This window comes from Ochotona princeps, chromosome X (assembly GCF_030435755.1).
Source record: "Ochotona princeps isolate mOchPri1 chromosome X, mOchPri1.hap1, whole genome shotgun sequence".
NCBI lineage: Eukaryota > Metazoa > Chordata > Mammalia > Lagomorpha > Ochotonidae > Ochotona > Ochotona princeps.
In genome coordinates, this window is record NC_080865.1 from 46298277 (window position 1) to 46323020 (window position 24744).

General features: G+C 44.5%; 1 protein-coding gene across 1 annotated transcript; it reads left to right on the forward strand.

Annotated features, from left to right (window-relative positions):
- Window positions 1-15393: 15393 nt before the first annotated feature.
- On the forward strand, window positions 15394-21657 carry LOC131478577 (fibronectin type III domain containing protein 3C1-like). Its single transcript, XM_058658887.1, has 5 exons — window positions 15394-15662; window positions 16371-16583; window positions 17981-18147; window positions 20170-20291; window positions 21259-21657. The coding sequence occupies exons 1-5, from the start codon at window positions 15469-15471 to the stop codon at window positions 21598-21600; spliced, it is 1038 nt and encodes a 345-aa protein (XP_058514870.1). The 5' UTR covers window positions 15394-15468; the 3' UTR covers window positions 21601-21657.
- Window positions 21658-24744: the final 3087 nt, after the last annotated feature.

Sequence of the window (24744 nt, forward strand, 5' to 3'; positions counted from 1 at the left end):
GAACTCTTAATGATTTTCAGAAATTGTTAGGGGATATAAATTGGATGAGACCCAGTTTGAAACTTACTAATGCAGATTTGAAACCTTTGTTTGATATCTTAAAAGGTGACTCCTCTCCAACATCCCCTAGGGTGCTGACTATGGAGGGACGTCAGGCCCTATGCAAGGTTGAGATAGCTATTGAACAATCCCATTTGACCAGGATTGATTACAGTACCCCACTTTTATTTATTGTTATAGCATCCTCATATACACCTACAGAGGTATTTTATCAGCAGGGACCTATTTTGTGGGAGCATTTGCATGTCTCTCCTGCTAAGACAATTGTGCCTTACTATTTGGCCATAGCAGAGTTGATACAAAAGGCCACTAAGAGCAGCCTAAGACATTTGGAAGGTCCCAGATACCATTATCGTTTCATACACTCAGAAGCAGCTTTTGTGGTTGCAGAATATGGAAGAGACCTGGTCAATACTTTTGAGTACTTTAAATGTTAATTTTGACAACCACTATCCCAAGGACCCTATTGTACAGTTTTTTTATTTTGCATCCTGTTGTTTTTCCACTTGTAACCTCTCTTCAACCATTGCCAGAAGCTCTAACTGTTTTCACTGATGGGTCGTCAAATGGTCAGGCAGCTTTTGTAGTAGATGGCCAGGTTACCACCATCCCCACGTCTTTTGTCTCTGCACAGGTTGTAGAATTGGTGGCCGTTCTTGCTGTCTTTCAAACATTTCCCATGCAGCCCTTTAATCTGTATTCTGATAGTGGATATGTTGCCCATTCCCTTCCTGTGCTGGAGACTGCGGGCCAAATTTCTTCCCACTGTACAGCAGCATCTCTATTTGCTAAAATTCAGGCCTGTATTTGGGCCCGCAAAGATAAATTCTTTGTGACTCATATTCGAGCCCATACAGGTTTACCTGGGCCCTTGACATCAGGAAATGAGGCTACAGATTCAGCTACCAAATTGGTGGCCTCAGCTCTTGAAGAAGCTCAAAAGGCACAAGCTAGATTTCACTTGAATTCTAACATGCTTCGTTTGCGCTTTAGTCTGACTAAGGAACAAGCCAGAACCATCGTGAAGCAATGCTCAGTGTGCCCTCAATTTTTACCTGTTCCTCATTATGGTGTAAATCCCCGAGGACTGTTGCCCAATCATGTCTGGCAAATGGATGTGACACACATCCCAGAGTTTGGGACACTAAAGTATGTGCATGTCACTATCGATACTTGTTCTGGATTTATTTTAGCTACTCCTCAAACAGGAGAACAAGTCAGACATACTCTAGCCCATTGCTATGCGTGTTTTTCCATCTTGGGAACTCCTAAAGTTATCAAAACTGATAATGGTCCTTGCTATACTAGCAGCAAGTTTCGTGATTTTGCTGCCTCCCACCATATACAACTAATTACAGGTATTCCTTATAATCCTCAAGGACAAGGTATTGTGGAACGTGCCAACTGTACTATTAAGGATTACCTTATTAAAACCAAAAAGGGGGAATATGTTGTGGGCTGAGGAGCTGATTTACATTCCTTAAGCTGAGCACTCAGGAATCGGGCCTACAGCAGTAGCACCTGGCCTTTGCAGACTCATTGGCGTCCTATTGTCCTGTAAATGGGCTTGGGGGAATGAGGATATAATATGGTAATAAAGAGGCTTGTAGCAGACTAATCCCAGCACTTCTACCACCATCATGGTCTCCGTGTGTCGGTGCTTTTCACTCGGACATTCGCTGTGCCTACTATGCCGGCTCAGCTAGCCGCGACAACCTAACATGATGGTGGATCAGGAGACGGGTCACATTAGGTAGGGGCATGACATTAACTATCACACGAGAGAACCATATCTAGGGGTAGATTCTGTGGGGGATGTGTGGGCCACAACCTGTGGAAATTCTAGCCCCACTGGTTAGCTCAAGAGTTGGGGTGGTGATGGACTAAGCTAGGTGTGACCAAGGAGCCTGCCATCAATCACGGGAGAAGGAACCGACAAGAGTCTGGACTGGTCAAGGCAGCATCACCCGAATGTGCATCCTGAATTGGGTGTGGGGTGGGCTGGGCTGCAACATTCACCAGCTCATACAAGGCTAAACGGAAGGCCAGACTATGCTGGGCACTGGCCTAAAACCCACTGGCATGTATGAGAACTGGGTCTGGGATTGGATCAAGTGGAGGAACTTGGGAAACTCCCCTGGGGAGTCATAGCTCCTGCTGGTGAACACATGGTCCAGACCTGGGGGTTGGACAAGCTAGGCAAAGTAGCTGCAACAACTGGGTAATGTGTCAACTGGTAATGGAACAGAGTGGACCAGGCAGGATTGAGCAAACCTTAGCCCACAAGCAAAATTAGAAACCAGCATGGAGCACAGGTCATGCTGAGCTAGGCTTTTGCACCTAGTGGTCTGCGTGAGCCAGGGATGCTAAGCCACAGTGTCTAAGGCAGAGGTCTGGACAGGTGAGGGGCTGTGCCAAGCTGAGTCAGAGCAATCACTGACATGCACGCGATCTATGGCTGGGAACAGGCCCGGTTGGGGAGCTAAGGGGACACCCCAGCTGGGTTAAGGTTCTCACCAAGGGGCGCGTGGCCTGGAATGGGGGCTGCGTTCTGATCAGGATACAGTTGCAGTCTCCCTTGGCACAAGTGTTTACTGGGACTGGATGCACCAAGCTGGGCCAGATTCCAACACCATTTGGTGCTCTGGAGGACTAGGGTAAATGTGGGACGGACTAGGCTAGGTCTCAGTCCGTACCGAGCCATGTGTGAGCTGTATGTGGGTACGGACGGGCTTGGTTGGGATGAAACATCCAGCAGTAAGAACCAGATTGTGTTGAAGGCCAGTTAGGAAAAGCCACTGTTCCTGCTAGGACAGGAGGTGAACTGAGTAGTACTGGCTCATGGACCCACTGGTATGGGCAAAATCTGGCATTGGGAGAGGTTATGATGGAGGAGCCTGGACAACTTCTCTGGCAGGACACATTCCCTGCAGGTAAGTGCAAGAAGCATGATAGGAAACAGCCCAGAATAGGCCATGGAAAGTTTCCCAGTGGCATACATTTGGCATGGGTCAGGGGCAGACCAGGCTGAATCAGTTCACGTCATCCACCTCTCCGTATATCTGACTTTCCAATAAAAATAAATAAATAAATCTTTTTTGAAAAGATGTAAAATCGAAGAAAATCTCTCCTTTTCTTACATAGGACAGGGAGAGGAAGAGAGTACTCCATGCACTGATTTGCTTCCCAAGTGCCCACTGGTTTCTGACTAGAACGGAGACAAATTGAAGAATCAGTGCATTTGATTTACACAGGCCCTTGTCTGAGCTATGAAGACACAGGTCTCATTCCTGGAACTACATGTTTTTGCAGAATCCAAGTAATCATGATTGTTCTTCCTTTGTAAGCGACACAACAGCTATTAACCAATGCTACCCACATTTATGATATTGGCAGAAATTCTAGTGTAGAGACCACAGAAGGGAGCCCAAGAGAGAAATCTTAACTCTCATCTTCAGTGGCAGCATTGGAAGCTCCTTCACTTGCTGCTTAAAACGCTACATGATTTCACCATTCCAAAGTCATCCACTCTCATATGTCATTCTCTTTCCCAAATTTCTGACTAAACTTTGGAATCCCCTAAAATAGCTTTTTAAAAACACAAGTTCCCTTATCTCTCGCCTCGCCCCACACACAGGAAGGAAAACAAGAGAATGTCAAAACCATGGTCTCACCCACTTTCCTAAAGCCCCTGACCCTTCACACCCTAATCAAATATCAAAAGTATCAAAACTAAAATGCATGTAATACAAAACACAAGTTCCTATATCCCACTCTGATGTATTGAATCAAAATTTCTAATACAGAGATTTGCTAATCAGTGTGTTTAACAAGCATCCAGAAGATCTTTTATCATTTGGGAAGACATACATAAAAGCTGCACCCCGAAACAAATCTGTTCTACCACCAGCAAGCATGCCTTGTGTATTTTTCACACTGCACTCTCAGCCTATGTTGTCCTGCCAAACCAGCTCACCTTAGCTGGTCATGAGCTCTTCCTCTTTTGAACAGCTAGAATGATAAAATACAAAACTTTGTTTTGAGAGAGTCCAAATATACACTAGTGTGATATGTTTTCCCTATAGAGTTCAAGTCATCAAAGAATCCTAGGAATGCTAATACAGGGTATCTAATCTCTATCTCTAACACTAAGTTCTTCATCAGATTTTTTGGATGTTCCTATATTTTATTGGATAAATGCCCTCACAGCATTTATTCATCAGCAAAGATCTGGAGGATAGATGATGAGGTTGTAAACATTAAGACCATTAGCGGTGGAATGCGGAGACGTTTAAAATCCCAATAAGGGATTTTCAACATTTTAGAATGATACAAATCTACAGAACGAGTTCCTACCAAGATGAAATAGATCCTTTCCTCCAAGATCATCCCTCTTGGAATCAGGATGCCTCGAGCATCAAGCCAGTGTGCAGGAAGCCTCTGAAGAGTGAACAGAAGAAAACTGACAACATAGCGGTGAAACTGATGAGTTTCCTATCATTTCCCACAGACCTAAAGAAAGGGTGCCAGGCAAGGCTTCGACTCAACTGCCAACAGGACTGGACAGGGGAACACACTAAAACAAAAGCCTGTTCCCTCCAGCAAAATATTCAAGAAAAGGGTGGCCATGATCAGCAGAAAATCTTTTAGGCAGTAGCCAACCCCCTTACTTCAGCTAAACTTGAATGGAAAAACCGTATACATCCTGTTCTTCCTCAGCTCCTGAGGTTTCAACAGGTAAGCAGCAAGCCAGCCACCCAATCTACCCCCTAAAGCAAGGAAAACACTTTAATTTCCGCATCTAGTGATTTTGACAGGGCCTCGCAAGGAGTTAACCTTCCAGCCCCCTGCCTGACACTCTTCCTCCATTCCTGGGTCCACTGCTAAGTGTGGTAAGCAGGGAGCTGACAATTTTCTAGACCTTTTTGTCAGAAGCAAGCAGCTTTCTAATGCTTCTACAAGCAGAACATTAGCAAGCTGAGCCTCCTCCCCATCAGACAGCAACAGACAGAATAAGGTGGAGTGAAGGAAGCTAGTCTGCGCTTCGCTTTCCTGCTTACACTTCCGTCAGTGAGACCTAAGTAAGGAGTGAGGCGCAGGCTACCTCCCAGGCTGAACCGAGGCAAGTCAGAACATGGCTTTCTCTCCATACGCCAACAGGGAGCTTAGCCTCCACACCTTCTCCTCATCAAATGGGCTGATGTTAGGCAGTGGGAGGCAATGGTACTTGGCACACTCACTTCCTCCCCTTGATGTCATCAAATCCAGCTGCCACCTGAGTTTTTGCTGCTACCACGCAGGGACAGAGGTGTGACTCAGTCCTCCCCTCACCCCCTACAGAGCCAGTGAGAAGCTGAACTTCCGCCCCCATTCAGAGGCAATGAATAGTGCAAATAGCATTTTTGCCCCACTTGGGGTGAGCCAGTGTCAGCAGAGCCTAAAGAGCAGTTGACTGTACATCCATCCAACTCTTGCGCTGCTGCGTCTCAGAGACAGATTGCCAACTCAGAACTTATTAAACAGGATCCAGGGTTTCCTTACATACTATGCAGGATGCTCTGAACAGCTGAAAACTCCTTAGAGGGTAGAAGAAGCAGGAAAGTCACAGCTAGTTTTGCCCACTCTGTAAATGTTCTTTACCCTGTACATCGTTGCCTTTGTTCTGGAGAAGCACTTCAGGTTGACGAAATCCCAATTGTCTGTTTTGCTTTTTTTGCTTGGCCTGGAGGGTCTGAGTCAAATACTCCTTGTCCAGTTCAGGGTACTGAAGCATCTCCTTGTGTATTCGTAGAGAAGCTTCATAGTTGCAGATATCACATTTAAGTCTTTATTTTGAGTGGATTGTGGTACACAGTAACTGACAAGGGTCTCATCGCATTCTTTTATGAATATCTTTGGCTAGTCAGTCACTTATGTTTCCTTTTGAATTTTAGGATTGTTTTTCCTAATTCTGGTTTTCTTCTTATAGGCTAAATGTGGAATATTTGTATCTGACCAATAATTGAATTAGAAAAGCTATAAAGACTCACAAAACAGTTTTCTTGTATGTACTCCTTGCCCTTTTTCATGTATTTGCTGTCAGTGTTGCAGTATGTAGTCACACACGTTAGCTTAAACATTGGGCACTGAGGCGTAGGAATCCTTCCCTACAACAGACAGTAAGGCTGACGCCTGCCGTTCCCCAAGAGGAAGCTGTTCATTTCCACGTACTTAGGAGGCTTTCACTGTTATTGATGCTTTATCACATTGTGATTTCATTGTTTCTATTTCTTCCAAGTTGTTGATGTTTCTTTTTGGACCTACCATTTGGTCAATCCTGAACATCCCGTATGTTGTTGGGAAGACTGTACATCACAGTTGTTGGACAGGATGTTCTAGAGATGTCTGTTAAGTTCAGTTGTTCTAGAGATGTGTGCTAGGTTCAATTGATCTAAGTGCAATTTAACTTTGCTGTTTGTTGATTTTCTGTCTGGATGAGCTGTTCATTTCTGAAAGTGGTATTTTAAACTCATGAATATTTTATTTTGGTGTTCCAATATTGGGTGCATTTATGATTGCTACTCCCACTCACTGAAGGGATGCTTTATTAACATATAATAACCTTCCGACAAACCAATTATTGATAAGTTCAAACTATGATATTTTAATGTGATTGATGATTTTCTGTAGCAGTTAGCCTTGACTACTTTTTACTTTCAGTGATTTGATTAGAGACTTTTGCTCAATTTTTACAAATACTGCTTTCGATGGTAACAAGCTATTTGGAAAAGATAGCAGTTTAACATGGATTATTAAGGTAGAAAAAACAAGAGTTCACACTGACACTCCATTTCTCGTGACAGTTTGAATTTGTACTGTCCCATTCTACCTCTTTATTGCCTATCTCATCATTTTTATAGCTGTTAGTTTTGTTTTGTTTTTTTTGTTTCGTCTTCATAACAAGAATGATTTGCATGTCATGTATGATATTAGAGCCTCCTGGACTTGTCCGTATAGTTACTCTTACCCGTGACTTTTCTACTTCATGCTATTCCTACTCATTAGTCTCCCTTTCTGGTGCAAGAATTCCCTCTAACATTCTGTAGATGACTGATTTGGTGGTTGTAAATGCTCTTCGCTTTACTTTGGGAAGACCTTTGTCCCTTGCATCTCAAGAACAGTTTTGATGTGCACTGTTCTCTCAGCTGGCATTTTTGTTTCCTCTTCAACACCATGACAGTCTCACCCCATGCCTTCAGGCCTGCAAGATTGTTGCAGTGAGGTCTGGAGTCCGGCAAATTGAGATTCCCTCCCCTTTATGTGTTACTTGTTCCTTTCGTCTTGGAGCTTGCAGGATTCTCTCCCTAGCCTTAGCCCTAGGTAGCTTCAGCAAGTATGTCTTGGAGTAGACTTGGCGGAATCATATCTGACTGGTGATCTCTGAATTCCTTGCAGCTGGAGAGTTGGAATTTCCTCTGGGTTTGGGAAAATTTGAAGGTGCTTTCTCCCTTTTGGCATTCTCACATCCCTCTAGAATCCGCACTGTCCCAAAGATTCCATCAGCATTCTTCATTCCACGTGGTTCTTTTCTCTCTCAACGGAATACTTTCAAACGCCCTGTTTGAAAACTCAGTCTTCAACTTGATCTACCTGCTGCTGACACTTTCTGTCACGTTAATTTGGCTTAGTGTACTTTTCAGTTGAAGATTGTCTGTTAGACTTGTTTTTAAATGCTTCCATATTTCAGTCAAGCCTCTCTGTTCGAGGGTAAGTAATTTCTTGTATTCTTTTAAGATTTGATGAGCTTCCTTAAAACATTTTGTTTGAAATTTTCATCTGAACATTTGAAATGTTCAATTCCTAGACAGTTTCTGCTGCTTTGTTCTGTTAATTAGGTGAGGTCATGATTCCCTGGAAATTCTTGTCACTTTTTGGTATATAACATCTTCTGCCATTGAAGGATCAATTACAGTAATGTGGTTTTGTTCAGGGATGTTCTTCCAAAAATCCACAGCAGTCCATTTTCTCTAAGTTTATGAGCACGTCTGACATTTAAGCACTAGATGGCGCCCTAGGTAGAGGTTTCAGATCTGCTGCTACTATTTTTTTCCTCCTTGCAATATTTCTCCAGATTAGACTTCCCAAATCTGCGGTTGTTATATTCTTCAGAACAAACTAGGGAAGTACCAAAGCAGCAGTCAGTCCCTACAAGCCTTTTCCTGGAACCGAGATAGGCCCAGATGCCTAGCCCCATGGCCACGAATACCACAATGTTAGATCACACCTAGAATACAGCCCAACGATTCTTATGCAGCCTGCAGATAGGACCAGAGCCTACAATGCTGTGGTTTGCTGTTGAGCTGGACTAACTGCCAGTGACACTTCGGCCACCCACTAGTCCTGCGGGCTGGTCTGTGACTGATCAGCTGGGGTCATGAAACTCTGTTTTGTACTATACTGGGTCCAGAGAGTGCACCTGCAAGCACTGTTCTGGGGCCAGGCTCTATTACAATCTCCTGGAGTTGGATTAGCATCTTACCACTGAATCCCAATCATGTGGCTTCTTACTGTCTGCCCCAGATTGCAGGAGTGCCAGAGGCAGCCGCTCAGCTGACTGTGTAGTCACCAGGCCCAGTGAAATCATGAGAGTCCCTCTTGGCAGTTTTCCACCTGGTACTGGGGCAAGACTAGAGTCTCCATCCTTTGCCCTTGGCCTGGAAGCCAGCACCATTAGGATCATTCCAGTGCTGGGCTTTACCAAGTTAGCACTGGATCCAGAGGCATAATCCAGTGGTTTTTACTGTATGCCCAAGGTTGGAGGCAAGTGATAAAGGCAGCCCCTTTATCCTTGCCCCTGGTCCCAAGGACCAGGCTGTGCCACCCATGCTTTTTACAGACCCTATGCCCTGTGGAGTGTCAGGGGCATAGGCCAAGCTTGCTTGAGGCTGAGTATGATATCAGAGAAAGGCGTCTAGCTAAACGAAGCACAGATCCCACCTGATACCAACGCCAGTCGGCCGTTTGCAGACACATGCCTGGTAGGAGAGGACTTAGGGCTTTATCAGGAACTCAGTCTCATGGCAGGATCTCCAGCCCTGAACTCCAAGGCAAACTTCTAAGCTCCCTCTGCTGCCCTATTCTGCATTGGCTTGAGTATGGTTCTGCTTGTTGTTGTTGTTTCCAGAGACAACCTGGCTACTGAAAGTCCAAATACTCAGTCCCAAGGCACAGGACTTGGAGTAGGGGCTATGCAGCACCGTCTGACTTTGACAAGCCTGGTGTTTACATTTAAGACTCAGGAGTGAACTTTCCCATCCTCCAAGCCAAAGGCACCTGTTTCCCGCCATCCTGATATGTTATTAGCGCATCCCAATTAGGATCTTAATCACTGTGCAAATGTCTGTCCCTGTCCGAGTGACTTTTGACAAAGGTTATAACAAATTTACAGTAGCATTTTCAACAAATCATGCTAGAGAAACTGAATTATCCATTTTTATAAGATTCCTACATTTTTTATTGGAAAGGCAGATATACAGAGACGAGGGGAGACAGACAGGAATCTTCCATCCGATGATTCACTCTCCAAACTGCAGCAATGGCCATTGCTGAACCGATCCGAAGCTAGGAGTCCAGAGCCTCTTCCAGTACTCCCGCACAGGTTCAGGGTCTCAAGGCTCTGGGCTATCCTTGACTACTTTCCCAGGCCACAATCAGGGAGCTGGATGGGAAGTGGGGCTGCCGGGATTAGAACCGGAGCCTATATGGGATCTCAGCGCACGTAAGGTGGGTCATTAGCCATTAGGCTACCATGCCAGGCCTAGTTTTTTGTTTGTTTCCTTTTTTATGATTTTAATTTTTTTTTTCATTTTGAATTTTATGGTACAATTACGTAGGGTCAGAGATTCTCCTGCCAAAATCCCACTCCCTGACTCATTTTCCCCGTATTGTTACAATAGTATAGTCCTTCTAATAAGTTATAATTCCGTCAGTCTGTTATTTAAGCGGGCCTCAACATTGCTGGTACAGACAATGTCAGACAGTCCAGCATCTCATCGTCTAGATATGCCCAACAGTTTCATTGGGAATCCATGTTTGATTTGGAAGTAGGGATGCTTATTGCACTGTATTGTCTTTTTAATCTTTATTTGTTTGTTTGTTTATTATCATTTATGATACAGTTCCATAGGCCCCTTAGATTTCTCTTATCCCCTCCCTAGGTCCCCCCTTCACTGAGTTCCCCTATATCATTGTTACACCATAGTTCTTCATACATGGTCATATGTCCATTATTGCGTGTATGGACAATGGCAGAGAGTCCAGCATCCTACTGTCAAGATATAGTAAACAGTTTCATTGGGAATCCATCTTCAGTCTGGAGGTAGAGATGCATACTGCATTGTATCCTCACATCTGGATATGTTAGTCTCTGTTTCCTCTTAAATGAAAAGCCACAATACAAAATCAACAACAACAACAACAACTGTCGGCCCAGGATAACATATCCAGCAAAGCTTCCTTTCGTCTTTGAAAATGAAATCAAATTCTTCCACAGTAAGGACAAGTTAAAAGAATTTGCCTCTTTCAAACCTGCCCTACCAATGATACGTAAAGATGTTGTCTTGACAGAGAAGAGGAATAGCACCCACCAAAACCAAAGGCAAACGGGAAGAAGATCCCAGTAAAATGACAACAGATGACTAAACCAATGAACAACCCATTCCTAAAATGACAGGACCAAAGTACCACCTATTTGTATTAACCCTGAATGGAAACGGTTTAAATTAATCAATCAAACATCATAGATTAGTAGACCGGATTAAAAAGCAAAACCCATCTGTTGCCTACAGGAGACACATTTCACCAACAAAAATCAGTGGAAAGTATATCTCATGGATTTTGATTTTTTTTGTTTCATCTCTTCAAAACACTTTCTTCTGATTCAACTCTTCAATGACTCATAGAATTATCCATTCTTAACTGACGTTTAAAAATTAACATCAATCTGCTACCTCGTGTCTACCCCAAAATTAAAATGATTGTAGAGCACTAAAAGGACTAAAAAAATGTTTAGATGAAAAATTACAGGAGAATAAGATCAAAATCTGCAAGTAGCAAAACAATTCTTAGACTTGATATCGAAAGCATAAGCCAGGGGTCATGGTGGCTCAGCAAGTTAAGCCACCACCTGCGAGGCCAGTATCCCATGAGTGCCAGTTTGAGTCCTGGCTGATCCACTTCCAACACAGCTCCCTGTCAACATACATGGCAAAGTAGAAGATAGTCCAAGTGCTTGGACTACACACAAGAGACATTGCAGGGAATCCCCTGGATTCAGTCTGGCCCAACCCTTGTCATTGCAAGCCTTTGAAGAGTGAACCAGGGGATGGAAGAAGCTCTCTTTCTCTCTTTATCTCTCACTCTTTCTCTGCACCTCTGTCTTTCAAATAAATAAATCTTTTTTTAAAAAGGAGTATTAGCCATGAAATTTAAAAATGGGTAATTTAATCCCTCTAAAGTTCAAAGTGTTTACTGTGAAAAATGTCTTTTGAAAAGGATAAAACACCAAGCAGCTTGGCCCCGGGCCGCCATGCGGCCCGGGTGTGAGGGTCCCTGCCACGATTCCAGCCTAACACAGCCAAGCTTTCCACCACCTGCGCAGGTACATGGGGTGCGAGGCTCTCGGGCGGCCAGTGCGCCATTTGGCGCCAGGCTTCGCCTGCTGGCCGCCCGGCCAGGAATTTCTGGAATTTGCTTTCTGATATGCTGCATGAGACGCTCCGTGCTGAACCCACAGTACTCTGAGAATATGTATTAGTCCTTAAGCTTTTCAAAGGCATTTAATCTTCCTCTGAAGAACCTGTAGTCACTTTATAGTGCCGATCGCCAACATCAGCTCACTTAAAAGGCAAAATTCCGGGCTTGTCCAGCAGGATGCCCCATTACCTGATAGGATGAGGGATCAGCAGATTGGACACAGAAGGCATTACTATGACACTGACTGGCATTCAAGAACCATACTCAGGGCTATAATGTGTGAGACATGCGTGGACCAATCCCCTGACACTCTGACCCCATTGGACGGTTTAGAAGGGCCGGTGGAGTCTATGCAGGAGGCATGACAGTCTATAGGACGCTCTGGGCTGACCAGAGCAACCTCTGGCATAGTTAACAGTGGCTGGCAACAGGCCTGGCTGGAGAGCGTGGTGGAGGCCTTGGCTGCGTGGAGCCTACCACTAAGGGGCACAGGAACTGGAGGGAGGCTGAGTTCTGGTCGGGTCACAGTTGTAATCCCTTGGCACAAATATCAATTCGGCTTTGACGCACCATGCCGGATTAGACCACAGCACAGTTTGGTGCTCCGGAGGACGGGCTCGGCTAGGCCTCAACCCCATCTGAGCCATATATGAGATACGCGTGGGTATGGACGAGCCGTGGCTGGGCTGAAACTCTCAACAGCAGGAACCAGAATGGATTGAAGAGCGGAGCTGGCCGAAGGACCTGCTGGAATGCGTGAAGCCCGACACCATGAAGGAGTCGGAGGGAGGAACCTGAACAGTTCCTCTGACAGGACACTGACTCTACAAATAAACGCAGGAAGCATGGAGGTAAACAACCCAGAAGAGGCTTTGGAATGTGACCCACTGGAATACACTTGGCTCGGGTTGGGGCGGACCAGGCTGAGTCAGTTCACGTCATCCACTGGCAAGCCCAAGTGCTGAAACTGTGTGGGGGCCTGGCCGGGTTTGGTTGCGATTAAAAAAAAAAAAAAAAAAAAAAAAAAAAAACTACAAAACACAAAATGCCAAGGTGAAATGGCCTGTGCTAGTAGGGAATGCAACACCCGACCAGCACTCCTCCCACTGGTTTACGTGAGGGACGAGAGTGTGATGGGCAGAGCCGGGGAGAGATGCGATACTCATTGGTTCCAATAGAGGTCGGGGCTCAGAAGAGAACCAATCCAGGGGTGAAAACCAGCAGCTGATCGGAGTGATGGACGGTGGCGGGCACTGTGCTTACTAGTAGTACATGTAGGAGCCTGGACTGGGAATGCCTCAAAGTTTTTTTTAGGGGGATTCCCCTGAACAAAATGGAGGAATCAAAGCATTAATCAAAAAAAGATGGAAAATGGAGTAGATGAATCAACCACCTCAGCTTTATGCTTGCAGCGAAAAACTGGACAAGGGGAAACCCTAAGACGGACTATGTCAATCAGTGAACTCTGCACCAGCCTCATCATACCTGGACTGTTGCTGATGATATGTTGGAGCTTCTAATTGATTGAGGTGACGCTCTGCTGGCTCTGCCTACAAACCTGAGAGGGCCTCCCTAAGAGGCCGTTGAACTTGAACTGGACAAGTGGGATGCTGGACTCTGTATGGTGTAAACTTTTAATTAGGGAATCTCAACGGAACTTGAGCTGTGGTTATGCATCAAGGTGAAGGAATTCATGATGGGGGAAGGGTTTGGGGTGAAGGGGGGGAATCCCAGTACCTATGAAATTGTGTCATGTAATGCAATGTAATTAATGAATAAATGAATATTAAAGAAAAAAAAAAAGAAAAGGATAAAACAAGCTGCAGACAAGGAGAGGATATTTCTAAATACAGTTTCTGATACAAGACTAGTATCTCCAACATACAAAGAACTCCAGAAACTAGGCAGTTAAAAGTTCAAAGAAGGCCCGGCTTGTGGTGTAGCAGCTTGTGGCCTCGCCTTGAACGCGTAGGGATCCCATATCATAGCCGGTTCTAATCCCGGCAGCTCCACTTCCCATCCAGCTCCCTGCTTGTGGCCTGTGAAACCAGTTAAGGACAGCCCAAAGCCTTGGGACCCTGCACTTGCATGGGAGACCCGCAAGAGCTCCTGCTCCTGGCTTCAGATCGGCGTAGCACTGGCCATTGCACTCACTTGGGGTGTGAATCATCGGACAGAAGGTCTTCCTCTCTGTCTCTCCTCTCTGTATATCTTATTTTCCGGAAAAAAAAAAAAAGTTGAAAGAACCTGGTTAGAAAATAGACAAAACTTGAACAGATCATTCACTAAAGATGATATGTAGGTGCCAAACAAGCATATGAAAAGGTGTTCAGCACTATTAACTTATTAGGGAATATACAGTGAGACATCATAAAGCACCTGTCGTAATGGCTAAATTACAAAACACTAATAGCATCAGGGCCCTGTGTAGTGGCCCAGCCCCTAAAGTCCTTGCCTTAAACACACCAGGATCCTATATGGGCACAAATTCTAATGCCGGCAGCTCCACTTCCCATCCAGTTTCCTGCTTGTGGCTTGGAATAGCAGTTGAGGACAGCCCAAAAGCCTTGGGACCCTGCACCTGTGCATTGAGACCTGGATGAAGTTCCTGGCTCCTGGCTTTGGATTGGCTCAGCCCCAAGCGTTGTGGCCACTTGGGAAGTGAATCAGCAGATCTTCCTCTCTGTCTCTCCTCCTCTCTCTATACATGACTGTGCAATAAAAATAAATAAATCTTTAAAAAAAGCAAAATATGCACTTTCTATATACTTAGAAATCTTGGGTACTAATCCTAGAGTAATGAAAACATGTCCACATACAAAGCTGTACATGAATGCTCACAGCATTTTTATTTGTAAAAGCCAAAATCCAGAAACAACCCAAATGTGCTTCGACAGATCCATGTCACACCATGGTGCACTACTCAACAGGAGAAAGAAACAGTCTGCTGAAAAACACCCTAACTTTGAGGGAGGTCAAGGGAATTATATTGACTAAAAGAAACATGTAATTTTTGCATACTAAATTATTCCATTTATATGACATGCCTGAAATGACAAAAGCAAAATGATGGAGAACAAGTTAGTAGCTGCTGGGAGTCAGGGAGAGGAGGAAGGGAAGGTGCTGTGGTTATTACAGAGTAACACAAGGGATTGTTCTGACAACATTTCTGCCTTAACTTTAGGGAAAGTCACATGAGCTAAACGTGTGGTACAGTTGTAGAGAAGTAAAAATATACGATGCAACCTCGGGTTCTTCTATACCGGTTTTCTGATTGTGAGAGCTTACTAGAGTTGTACAAACTAGTACTTGGAGAGGCAGGTTGGCAAAGGGGATGTATGGCGGGGCAGCTGAGGAGTTTGGCTTGGGTGTGTTTGTCCCAAAACATCCACACGAGTGCTCTTTGTTCTGTTCTCATATACACGCTCCTCATCTTCCTACACATGCAGTCCAGAAGTCTCAGCATATATTTCAGTATCTTTAAACAAAACATAGTGTTGGCGTAGGAGTTTATGAACATTCACTTTGCTAGACAACAAAACGGTCTATTCACACACATGAAGGAAAATGTCTAAGAAATCATACCTTTTCCAGGCTCTAAATACAGATGGAGTTGGCCTGTTTGGAGTAGCTGGCATAGGAACCACACCAGCAACTGCACCAGCAGTGGTCCCGATGTTACATGAAGTTGAAAAGAAAGTCTCTGCCAAATTGGCATCATCTTGCATTGCCATTCAGTGGGAAGAACCAGACGACCATGGTTCTCCAATCAGCGGATATAACATTGACTACGGAGACAGAAACATTTTGACTGTCGGTAGAGTAACACAGTATGTTCTGACAAACTTACAGCCTGACACCACATACAAGTAAGTCACTTACATATTTCTTTGAGTGGATGGAAACGTCTTTTTACGAACTTTGAGTGGAGTTCCATTTGCATTTTTACATCCTCTGCATAATATTTCCTTTGAAAGACAATTCTACAATATCAGAGAAATGGGGATATTACCAAGAACCAATTTATGTTTCTCATCCATAATAGTGAATACATAATGAAAATCATGTTTTGTTTTGAATGCTTGTCTTTGATAATTAGTATACTACTGTGGCTAATGTCCCCCACTAGGGTACGAGGAGTTTGGCTTACATGTCAAAAATGGCTTTCTTTAATAAATATAAGTTAATATATCTTAGGGTCAACACTGTGGTGTACTAGGGTGAGCCTCCAACTGTGGGGCCAGCATCGCACATGGATGCATGTTTCTGTCCTGGCTGCTCCGCTTAAGATCCAGCTCCCTGCTTAGGATCTGGAAAAGCAGCAAAGAACAGCTCAAATCCTTCCTGCCCCCATGTGGGAGACCTGGAGGAAGCTCCTGGTTCCTGGTTTCAGATCGGCTCAGCTCCAAACATTAAAGCCATTTACAGAGTAAATCAGTAGATGCAAGATCTCTCTCTCTCTCTCTATCGCTATCACTCTCTCTGTGCGTCTTTCCTTCTCTTTGTCAATCTGTCTTTCAAATAAATATAAAATTTTCAAAAATTAATACATCTTAATTTTTTCTTCTTACCGCTAGAATCAGAATTCAAGCCATCAATCAATATGGATTAAGCCCTTTTAGTCGAGCAGTAAGAGTCAGAACGAAGCCACTCCCACCTGAACCGCCACAACTTGATTGTGTAGTCTATGGACACCAGAGCCTCAGACTCAAGTGGGGCTACCCTTCAGCCAAAGGTTTACTTTCCAACCTTATAAACTACAACTTGTTCATGTGTAATCCATCTGGCAGGTGAGCTTTTTTTTTTTTTTTACTATTCAATGCATGTTATAATAAACTGGTTTAAAGCTGTATTGCTCATAACAAAATTCATTTCAGTGACTTAACATGAAAGCAAGCTGTTGACACGTTAGATATGCTGCCTTATATTCTTATTTATAATTTAACTCTATGCGTTCAGCTTGCAAAATACTTCTTCCTTTTCCTTTAGTATGTATTAAGCACCAGGGTGCAGAAACTACAAAAAAAAAGACATGAAAGTCAACATTTTGCCATCACATTATGTATTATTTTTCTCCTTGTGTTTTGATTTACTGAGGTGACATTTAGGAGGTTTTTTTAAGGTTGACTATTTTTATTTGAAAGGCAGAGTTACAGAGAGACTAGCCACTGGTTGCAATCCAAATGGCCGCATCAGCCAGAGCTAGGTGTTGCAAAGCCAGGAGCCAAGAGATCTTTTGGATCTCCCACATGGATGTAGGGTCCCAAGGACTTGAGCCACCCTCTACTGCTGCTTTCACAGGCCATCAACAGGGAGCTGGGTCAGGAGTGGGGCAACTGTCACATGAACTAATGTCCACATGTAATACTAGCTCTACAGGCAGAGGCTTAGCTGGCTATGCCACAGGGCCAGGCTCCTCCTCCGCCTTCTCCCACACACTGAGGTTTTAAATTCAGTTTTGAATCAGTTACATAAAGAGCTCTTTGGGGTTGAGTGTTGGACCAACTGGTTATGATGCCCCACATTCCGTGTGAGAGTACCCCGATTCCACACCCAGCTCTGTTTCTGCCTGCTGATTTCTGCTAATGCAGACTTGAGAATACAGCAGTATAGGGCCCAGCGCACTAGCCTGGCAACTAAAGTCCTTGTTGTGCACGCTCTGGAATTCCACATGGGTGACAGGTCGTTTCCTGGTAGCCCTGCTTCCCATCCAGCTCCCTGCTTGTGGCTTGGGAAAGCAGTCGAGGACGGCCCAAAATCTTGGGACCCTGCACCCACATGAGAGACCCGGAAGAGGACCCTGTCTTCAGACTGGCACAGCTCTGGCCATTGTAGCCACTTGGGGAGTGAATCATCAGACGGTAGATCTTCCTCTCTGTCTCTCCTCCTCTCAGTATCTCTGACTTTGCAATAAAGAATACCTCCTTTAAAATAATGAAACGGATAGGGCAGCATGCCAAAAGAGACGATGCACCCACACACACATGTGCAAGACCACCAGTACACTCCTGGCTCCCCTGGCTTCAGAGCCTGTCAGGAGCCACTGTGAGCAACTGGGGAGTGAGTGAGTACATGAGACCTTTCTCTCACCCTCTGTCTCTAGCTCTGTTTCCTTTTCAAAAAATAACATTTGTACCGGTATTACTAAAATAGATATTTACTTCCTCATCTCTCTTTCCACCCCCAGGTTCTCTGTCATTTACCATGGGCCTTCTCAGACTCACAAAGTGCAGAGATTGGTTGAATATACTCAATATAAGTTTAAAATCCAAGCATGTAATGAAGCCGGTGAGGGACCACTGTCCAGCGTCTATATTTTCAAGACAACCAAAACCCCACCAGGCACACTTAAAGGTAAAAAGTGTTCTAAGCCACGATACGAAGGTTTACAATCCTTTGGATTCCAATAGGTTCTATGGAAAAACTCAGCAGTAAGGTTCAGCTTAAATAGTCAGTTGCGTAGTATCCAGAGACTAGTCTTCATTATGGCCTCAAAGGGCAGTGCAGGAGTTCATGAGACTCTAACTCAGCCAACGACTCTACCCCAACTACCATTTTGAACATCAAGAAGTTAAGCTCCCAAAAGGCTAAGCAACTCAGCTAGTGGACACCTTGAGTCAGTGGCAGAGTTAAGGTCGGAATCAGACCTTTGCTTCCCATCACAGTGCTCCTTTGACTCTCGCGACATCCATTCCTTGCTAGACCTTTTATTTTCTGAAATGGATTATTACATAAAACATCGGTTCATAGGTGTGATTCTCATGACTAAGTAGTGTTTTTAAAAGGACCATGGAAACGTAATAAATTTAACTTCTGAGACTTGGAATTTACTCTCCTTACTCAAACAGTAAAATAAACTGCTATCTGACATAACATTGAGACCATTTATAGTCTTTGGAGCCACAGCGTCAGGGGACTTTTCCTCCCCAGTTGTGATACTTAGCTGCGTAGTCAGTCCACACACGAGGCCCATCCCTGTTATTAGACAATTTGTCATCAGTTTAAAGCAAATGAACGTATTAGAATTAAATACGACATAGGCCACAAGAACGCATTTTCTCTCTTGCTGACTAACGTCTTACATATTTGAGCCTATTTTTCTTGAGGCGTAGACAGACTGATAACATGAAACAATAAACCCTAACCTTCCTACAGTTGCTACCACTGCAAAGGAAGATTAATACATGTGAAAATGCTCCCAAATGCATCACCTACCTCTATCACCTATATAGAGATAGAGATAGCTATATAGAGAGATGACATAGATATAGGTATAGAGATATACATATAAACATAATACAAATATAGATTAGCTATGGATATGGGTATAGATATAGATATAAATGTAGATGATATAGTATACATATAGATGTACAATGTAAGAGGTTATTCCGGTAGTGATTAGGTAACAGTGATAAAAGCTGTAATAAGGGTTTGTTAGAAAATCTAAACATGTATTATTATAAGTTGATATTTTTACATTTCTTACAGTTTTCTTTTAAAAGATGTATTTATTGGTGTTGATGTGATGACATCTGATGCTAATCCTCCACCTGCTGCCCTAGCATCCCATATGGGTACTGGTTAATGTTCTGGGTGCTCCATTTCCCATCCAGCTCCCTGCCTGCATGGTGGAGAAGCAGCACATAATGAGCCAAGGCCATGGGCTCCTGTACACACATGGGGGACCCAGAGGAAACTCCTGGCTCCTGGCTTTGTGATCAACTCAACTCTGGCCATTGTGACGTTTTGGGGAGAGAAGCAGCAGATGGAAGACCTCTCTGTCCCTCCTTCTCTCTCTATAAAATTTGCCTTTCAAATAAAAATAAATCAGTCTTTAAAAGATTGATCTCTTCCTTTGAAAGTCAAAGTTATTCGGGGCAGGGGGTGTGGGGAGAAGGAGGGAGCAGGTGGGAGAGGGAGGGAAAGAGGAAAAGATCTCCCATCTGCTGGTTCACTCCCAAAATGGACATGATGGCCAAAATGGTTGGACCAGACCAAAGCCAGAAGCTGGCAGCTTCTTCTGGGTCTCCCAAATGGGTGGCAGGAACCCAAATCCTTGGGCCATCTTTCACTGCCTTTCCCAGGCCGTGAGCAGTGTGAACTCAAAACAGCCCCCGCACTGGATGCTGGCAGCACAGGTGGTGGTTTATTTTGCTACACTACACTGCCCTCCTCTTTCACAGTCTTATTACAGTCATCAAAATGCCTGGCAGTACAAGAGACCTTCCAATAAGCCCTGTAACTATATGTGTCTTAGATTAAGCCGCTACACTGCTGATATTTAATGACCATGGAATTGTATGGGGAATTTCAAGGTTCACCTAAGCGTCACTTAGGACAAAGAGTTCTCTGAACTGCAATTCTCTTTCCTAGCACCTAAATTGTATCTGCTGAATAACAATACTTGCAAGATCAAATGGGAAACTCTGAAGCCGATCAAAGGAGATCCTGTAATTTACAGTCTTCAACTTATCAACGAAAAGGGAACTGATTTGGTAAATTCTTGCAACTTTATTCTTTTAAAAATATTTATTTAACAGGAAATTCAGAATTACGGAGAAGGGGGGAGATCCAGAGAGGAAGACACTCCATCCACTGGTTCACTTCCCAAATGGTCACAATGGCCAAAGCTGAGCAGGTCCAAAACTGAGAGCCAGGAGCTTCTTCTGAGTCTCCACCTGGGTGCAGGGGCCCAAACACTTGACCCATCTTCCGGTGCTTTCCCAGGCCATAAGCAGGCAGCTGGATTGGAAATGAAGCCGCCAGGACTAGAACTGGCACCCATATAGGATGTGGTACCACAGATGGATGATTAGTATGTTACACCACCGCTCTGGCCCGACAGATTTGTTTTTTCAATGTATCTTGCTTCATACCCTGATAGACACTTAATTCCTGTCAAGGAGTATATTTTTACAGAATGCTTAACGTAACTAAATCGTATCCAAAAGTCTCATCTGGTTGCGAAAATTTATATGCATAACACATGATAGGGACAATTAAGCTTATTAAGTCAATTAGCTTGCTACTATTGCACCATGGGCATGTCTTGGTTCCTCTATTCACGGTCAACACCTTAATTCTAAATCAAATGCAATTCAACTTTAAGCCAAGTCAGAGCCAGGCCAAAGCCAGGAGCCAAGAACCTCTTCCAGGGCTCCCACTAGGGCCCCAAGTTTTCAGGCCATCTTGCACTGCCTTCCTAAACCATTTGTAGGGAGCTAGATTGGAAGTGGAGCAGGTGGATCTCCTACTGGTGCCCATATGGATCCAGTGTTGCAGGCAGTGGATTAACCAGCTACATCACAACTGACCAGCTCGTGGAGAATTTCTCAGAAAAACTTTGTTGTGAAGATGTTCATGTAATTCGTTTATTTCTGTTTTTCCTATTGCTAAAAACCACACATTATCGTTCTATGTGGTAGGGAAATATAATGTTTCTCTTCATTCCTTTTCCCTCAGATTTACAAAGGGCCGAACACGTCATTCAGGTTTTCCAACTTACTCTCAAGTTCCAATTATCGCTTCAAGGTTTGTGCTGGCCGCCAATATAAAATCTCCACTGGAATTCGAGAGATCTGGGGGCCGTACAGTCCCTGTGCGCTTCTTCCAACTCAGAAGGCTCATCCCAGGGCCGGCAAAGGTGGCAGAGGAAACAGAGGCAGTGGTCCTGGGCAAGGGAAAGGCCTCAAGGCCAAAATAGAAATAAGCGACAACACATTTGTTTTAATCCTGGTGACAGGATTTGCACTTGTTGCCATTCTGTGTGCTGTTATGATCCAGTGCCTGTTAATAAGCAGTTAGTCTATATTTCTACTTTTGCACCATACTAATTACATCAAATACAGACCTTGCTATATACCTCTCAACTGTGTAGAGTTCATTTTGTATAAATCTACGTTAATACTCAATGCACATCTTTTATATAAAAAAGAAATTCATTGTAACAGCAGTTTTTGCAGGAAATAAGTTAATTTTAATAATATTTTTAAAATTAATTAATTTATTTTTTATTAATTACATTGCATTATGTGACTCAGTTTCATAGACTCTGGGATTCCCCCACCCCTCTCCCTGTCCTCCCCCCATGGTGGATTCCTCCACCTTGTTGCAGTATTTCAGATCAAATCCAGTCAATATTCGTTGCAAACATATATCAAGCATGGAGTCCAGCATCTTATTTTCCAGATACATTAAACGGTTTCTTGGGGAGACCATCTGTGGTCTGAACGTAGAGCTGGCAGAGTATCATCCCAATCAATTGGAAGCCCCAGCACAACAACCACAACAATTTACAACATTGGAATTAATTGAAATGGTATTGAGTAACCAATCTGTTAAAAATGCAACTTTTTAACTACATCCTGTGCCTACTTCATTTACGTTTCAATTTAGTTTCTATACAACTGGCTTTTATCCACTTTAAAATGGCTATTGGGTACTATTCAGCTGTCTCATGTCTATTTTCATTTTTGTATTTAGCAGTTTATGGTGTTGAAGCATAATTTTGCTGAACTTGGTAGATTTTAGGGTAGTCTAACCTGCCTTATAACTCTAACAAGGCATATGTCAACAGTTTAGGTGCAGAACAGTTTTAGGAGGGGTGTGCAGAGAAATCTTCAATACCCTAGTGAGGAGTAACTAATCTTTGTGTCCTACCTAGTAAGGTATGTGTGAGTCCACGCTGACTGTTATCTGTCTGGTTCTAAGCTTCCCTTGTTGTTCTCTGTTGATCTATTCTAATTTTTGTTTGTTTGTTTTTTGGGGGGGAAGGGGACCTTAGGAGCGGCCCTGATGGTCATTGCAAGAGAGGGTGGGGATCCAAAGTTGGAACTAAGTAAGGACCAGAGAAAGCTCCTCTCCCTAGTCCCAAAGGGAGTGTACTGTTCTTCTGTTTCTGTAGAGCGCTTAGGGCTCCTGGCTGTTGTTCCGATGACCTTGGATCCTGCAAGGAAGGATTTGGGCTCCTTCCATCCCATGTGGGAGATCCACATGGGGATGGATGACCTCAGAGTTCTCGGCCTCTGAAGGCACTCCAATTCCCTGTGGTCTCCTTGGCAGTTGGGATGTAGTCCTTGGTGCCCGTACTGATAGTCCTTGGTGAGGAGCCGGGAGTCTCCAGGGTTGGGATACAAGCTTCCTCCTGTCCACCTGTTCTACTCTGGGGTTCCCCCTGCTCTGTGCATATGACCTCCTCTTAAGAGGTTGTCAGGATCACTCTTGATTCCCCCTGAATGTCTTTGTAGTTTTACTATTGTCTAACGCTGATTCGAGTCTGTTGTCTGTAAGTTAACATAGATTATACTACACGTCTTCCTCACACATTCTAAGGAGATGGAAGATTTCTCTGCTCTCCCGCCCCATTAATTTTATTGTGTTGTTGTTGACAATCTTTACATAGTTAATTGTGGTTAAAAAAGAAAGGTTCAGGGGGATAGGGAAGTGGGTAATACTATTATGTCCATATTGTTTCCATCGTGTATCTGAGGTAAAGGGGGATATTGAGGGAGAAGCCCCACCCGGTTTCCCGCCCACCCCAAGTCCCGGATGTGGGGCATGCTCTGAGATATTTGCTCAAGTGGTTTTAATAGTTCTCCAGTTATGAATCGCTGCCAGTTTCGCTCGATGAGGTCGTCCACTGATTGATATGGTCCATCATAAAGTCTCTGTTTGCCCCATATTTCGCTGCCAACATATAGCTGAGATGAATGATTGACCTGTTCTGTCTTCTGTCTTTTCTTGGTTAGCGTTCTGAGTCCAGCAGTTCGATTGGGGAGATCTCCAAAGAAAGCTTGAGGTATTCCCAGACCAGATTCTTGTATGTTCTAGCAAGCACAGGGCCCGGCACAGTCCATCACCCCGATCAGCTGGTGGTTGCAATTGCTGTGTTGTTTCTGTTTTCAGTCCCGAGTTGCACTGGAACCAATGGGTGTTGCAGTCCAGTCTGGTTCTGCCCAGCACATACTCGGCCCTTACATCAACCAGTGGGAGCTGCAGCCTAGTGGGGGCGACCCACAATAACCCCCAGCAGGCCCACCCCCTACGCTGGTTTGCCAGTATGTGTAGCAGTAGACCAGTCTGTCCCCCATCCCATTTGGCTCTTGTATTTGTCAATGGGTATTAAAGCTTAGTTCCATCTAACCCACTCAACCATCCAGCCCTCTCGGATGGTGTTGAGTGCCTCTCTGTCTAGCCACCCCAGCCCCTGTCCTAGTTTTCATGCCCTCCCGTGGGACTAATGACCCAGGAAGGGGGAACCCAATTTTTCCCTCCCAGGTCTCTCTCAGTCCCGGTTTATGCGCTCTTTAGGTGGTTCTGTGATTTGACTTGACAGAATTAGTCCCCAGTGCCAGCTTCTGCCAGCTGATGCTGCGGCCATGCCCAAACATCCCTCACCCGCTCTAATTTATGCTTGCACCCACAGGAATAGTCAGCCCAGCCTGGCTTTTCCCTGATCTAGTCCACATGCAGCGCACAGGTGTTGCAGCCTTGCTTAGTCTGGTCTGTCTCCATCCCAGCCCACGCTCTCCAGTGGGAGTAGCTGTCTGCCGAGGGGACCAGCCCCTTAATCCCCCTGCCAGCTCTGTCCCTCCCTTCCTGGATCTCGCTCGTGCTGGTTGGGTGCTGCAGTCAAATCCAGTACAGGCACCCTCACCCTGGCATTCTATAATGTGTACTGGTTTTGTCGCAACCAAACCCGGCTCACTCACACTCTGTTCTGGTGATCGGATTTGCCAGTGGATGACATGAACTGATTCAGCCTGGTCTGCCCCTGACCCATGCCGAATGTATGCCAGTGGGAGACTTTCCATGGCCTATTCTGGCCTGTTTCCTATCATGCTTCTTGTGTTTACCTGCAGGGACTGTGTCCTGCCAGAGGAGTTGCCCAGGCTCCTCCATCAGAACCCCTCCCAGTGCCAGATTTTGCGCATACCAGGGGGTCCTTGA

Bases quoted from the DNA above. Each gene is read 5' to 3' on its own strand.
- LOC131478577 (XM_058658887.1), top strand. From the start codon at position 15,469: ATGTTACATGAAGTTGAAAAGAAAGTCTCTGCCAAATTGGCATCATCT. The intron at 18,148-20,169 runs GTAAAAAGTGTT...TCTCTTTCCTAG, and splicing joins CCCACCAGGCACACTTAAAG to CACCTAAATTGTATCTGCTG. The intron at 20,292-21,258 runs GTAAATTCTTGC...CTTTTCCCTCAG, and splicing joins ACGAAAAGGGAACTGATTTG to ATTTACAAAGGGCCGAACAC.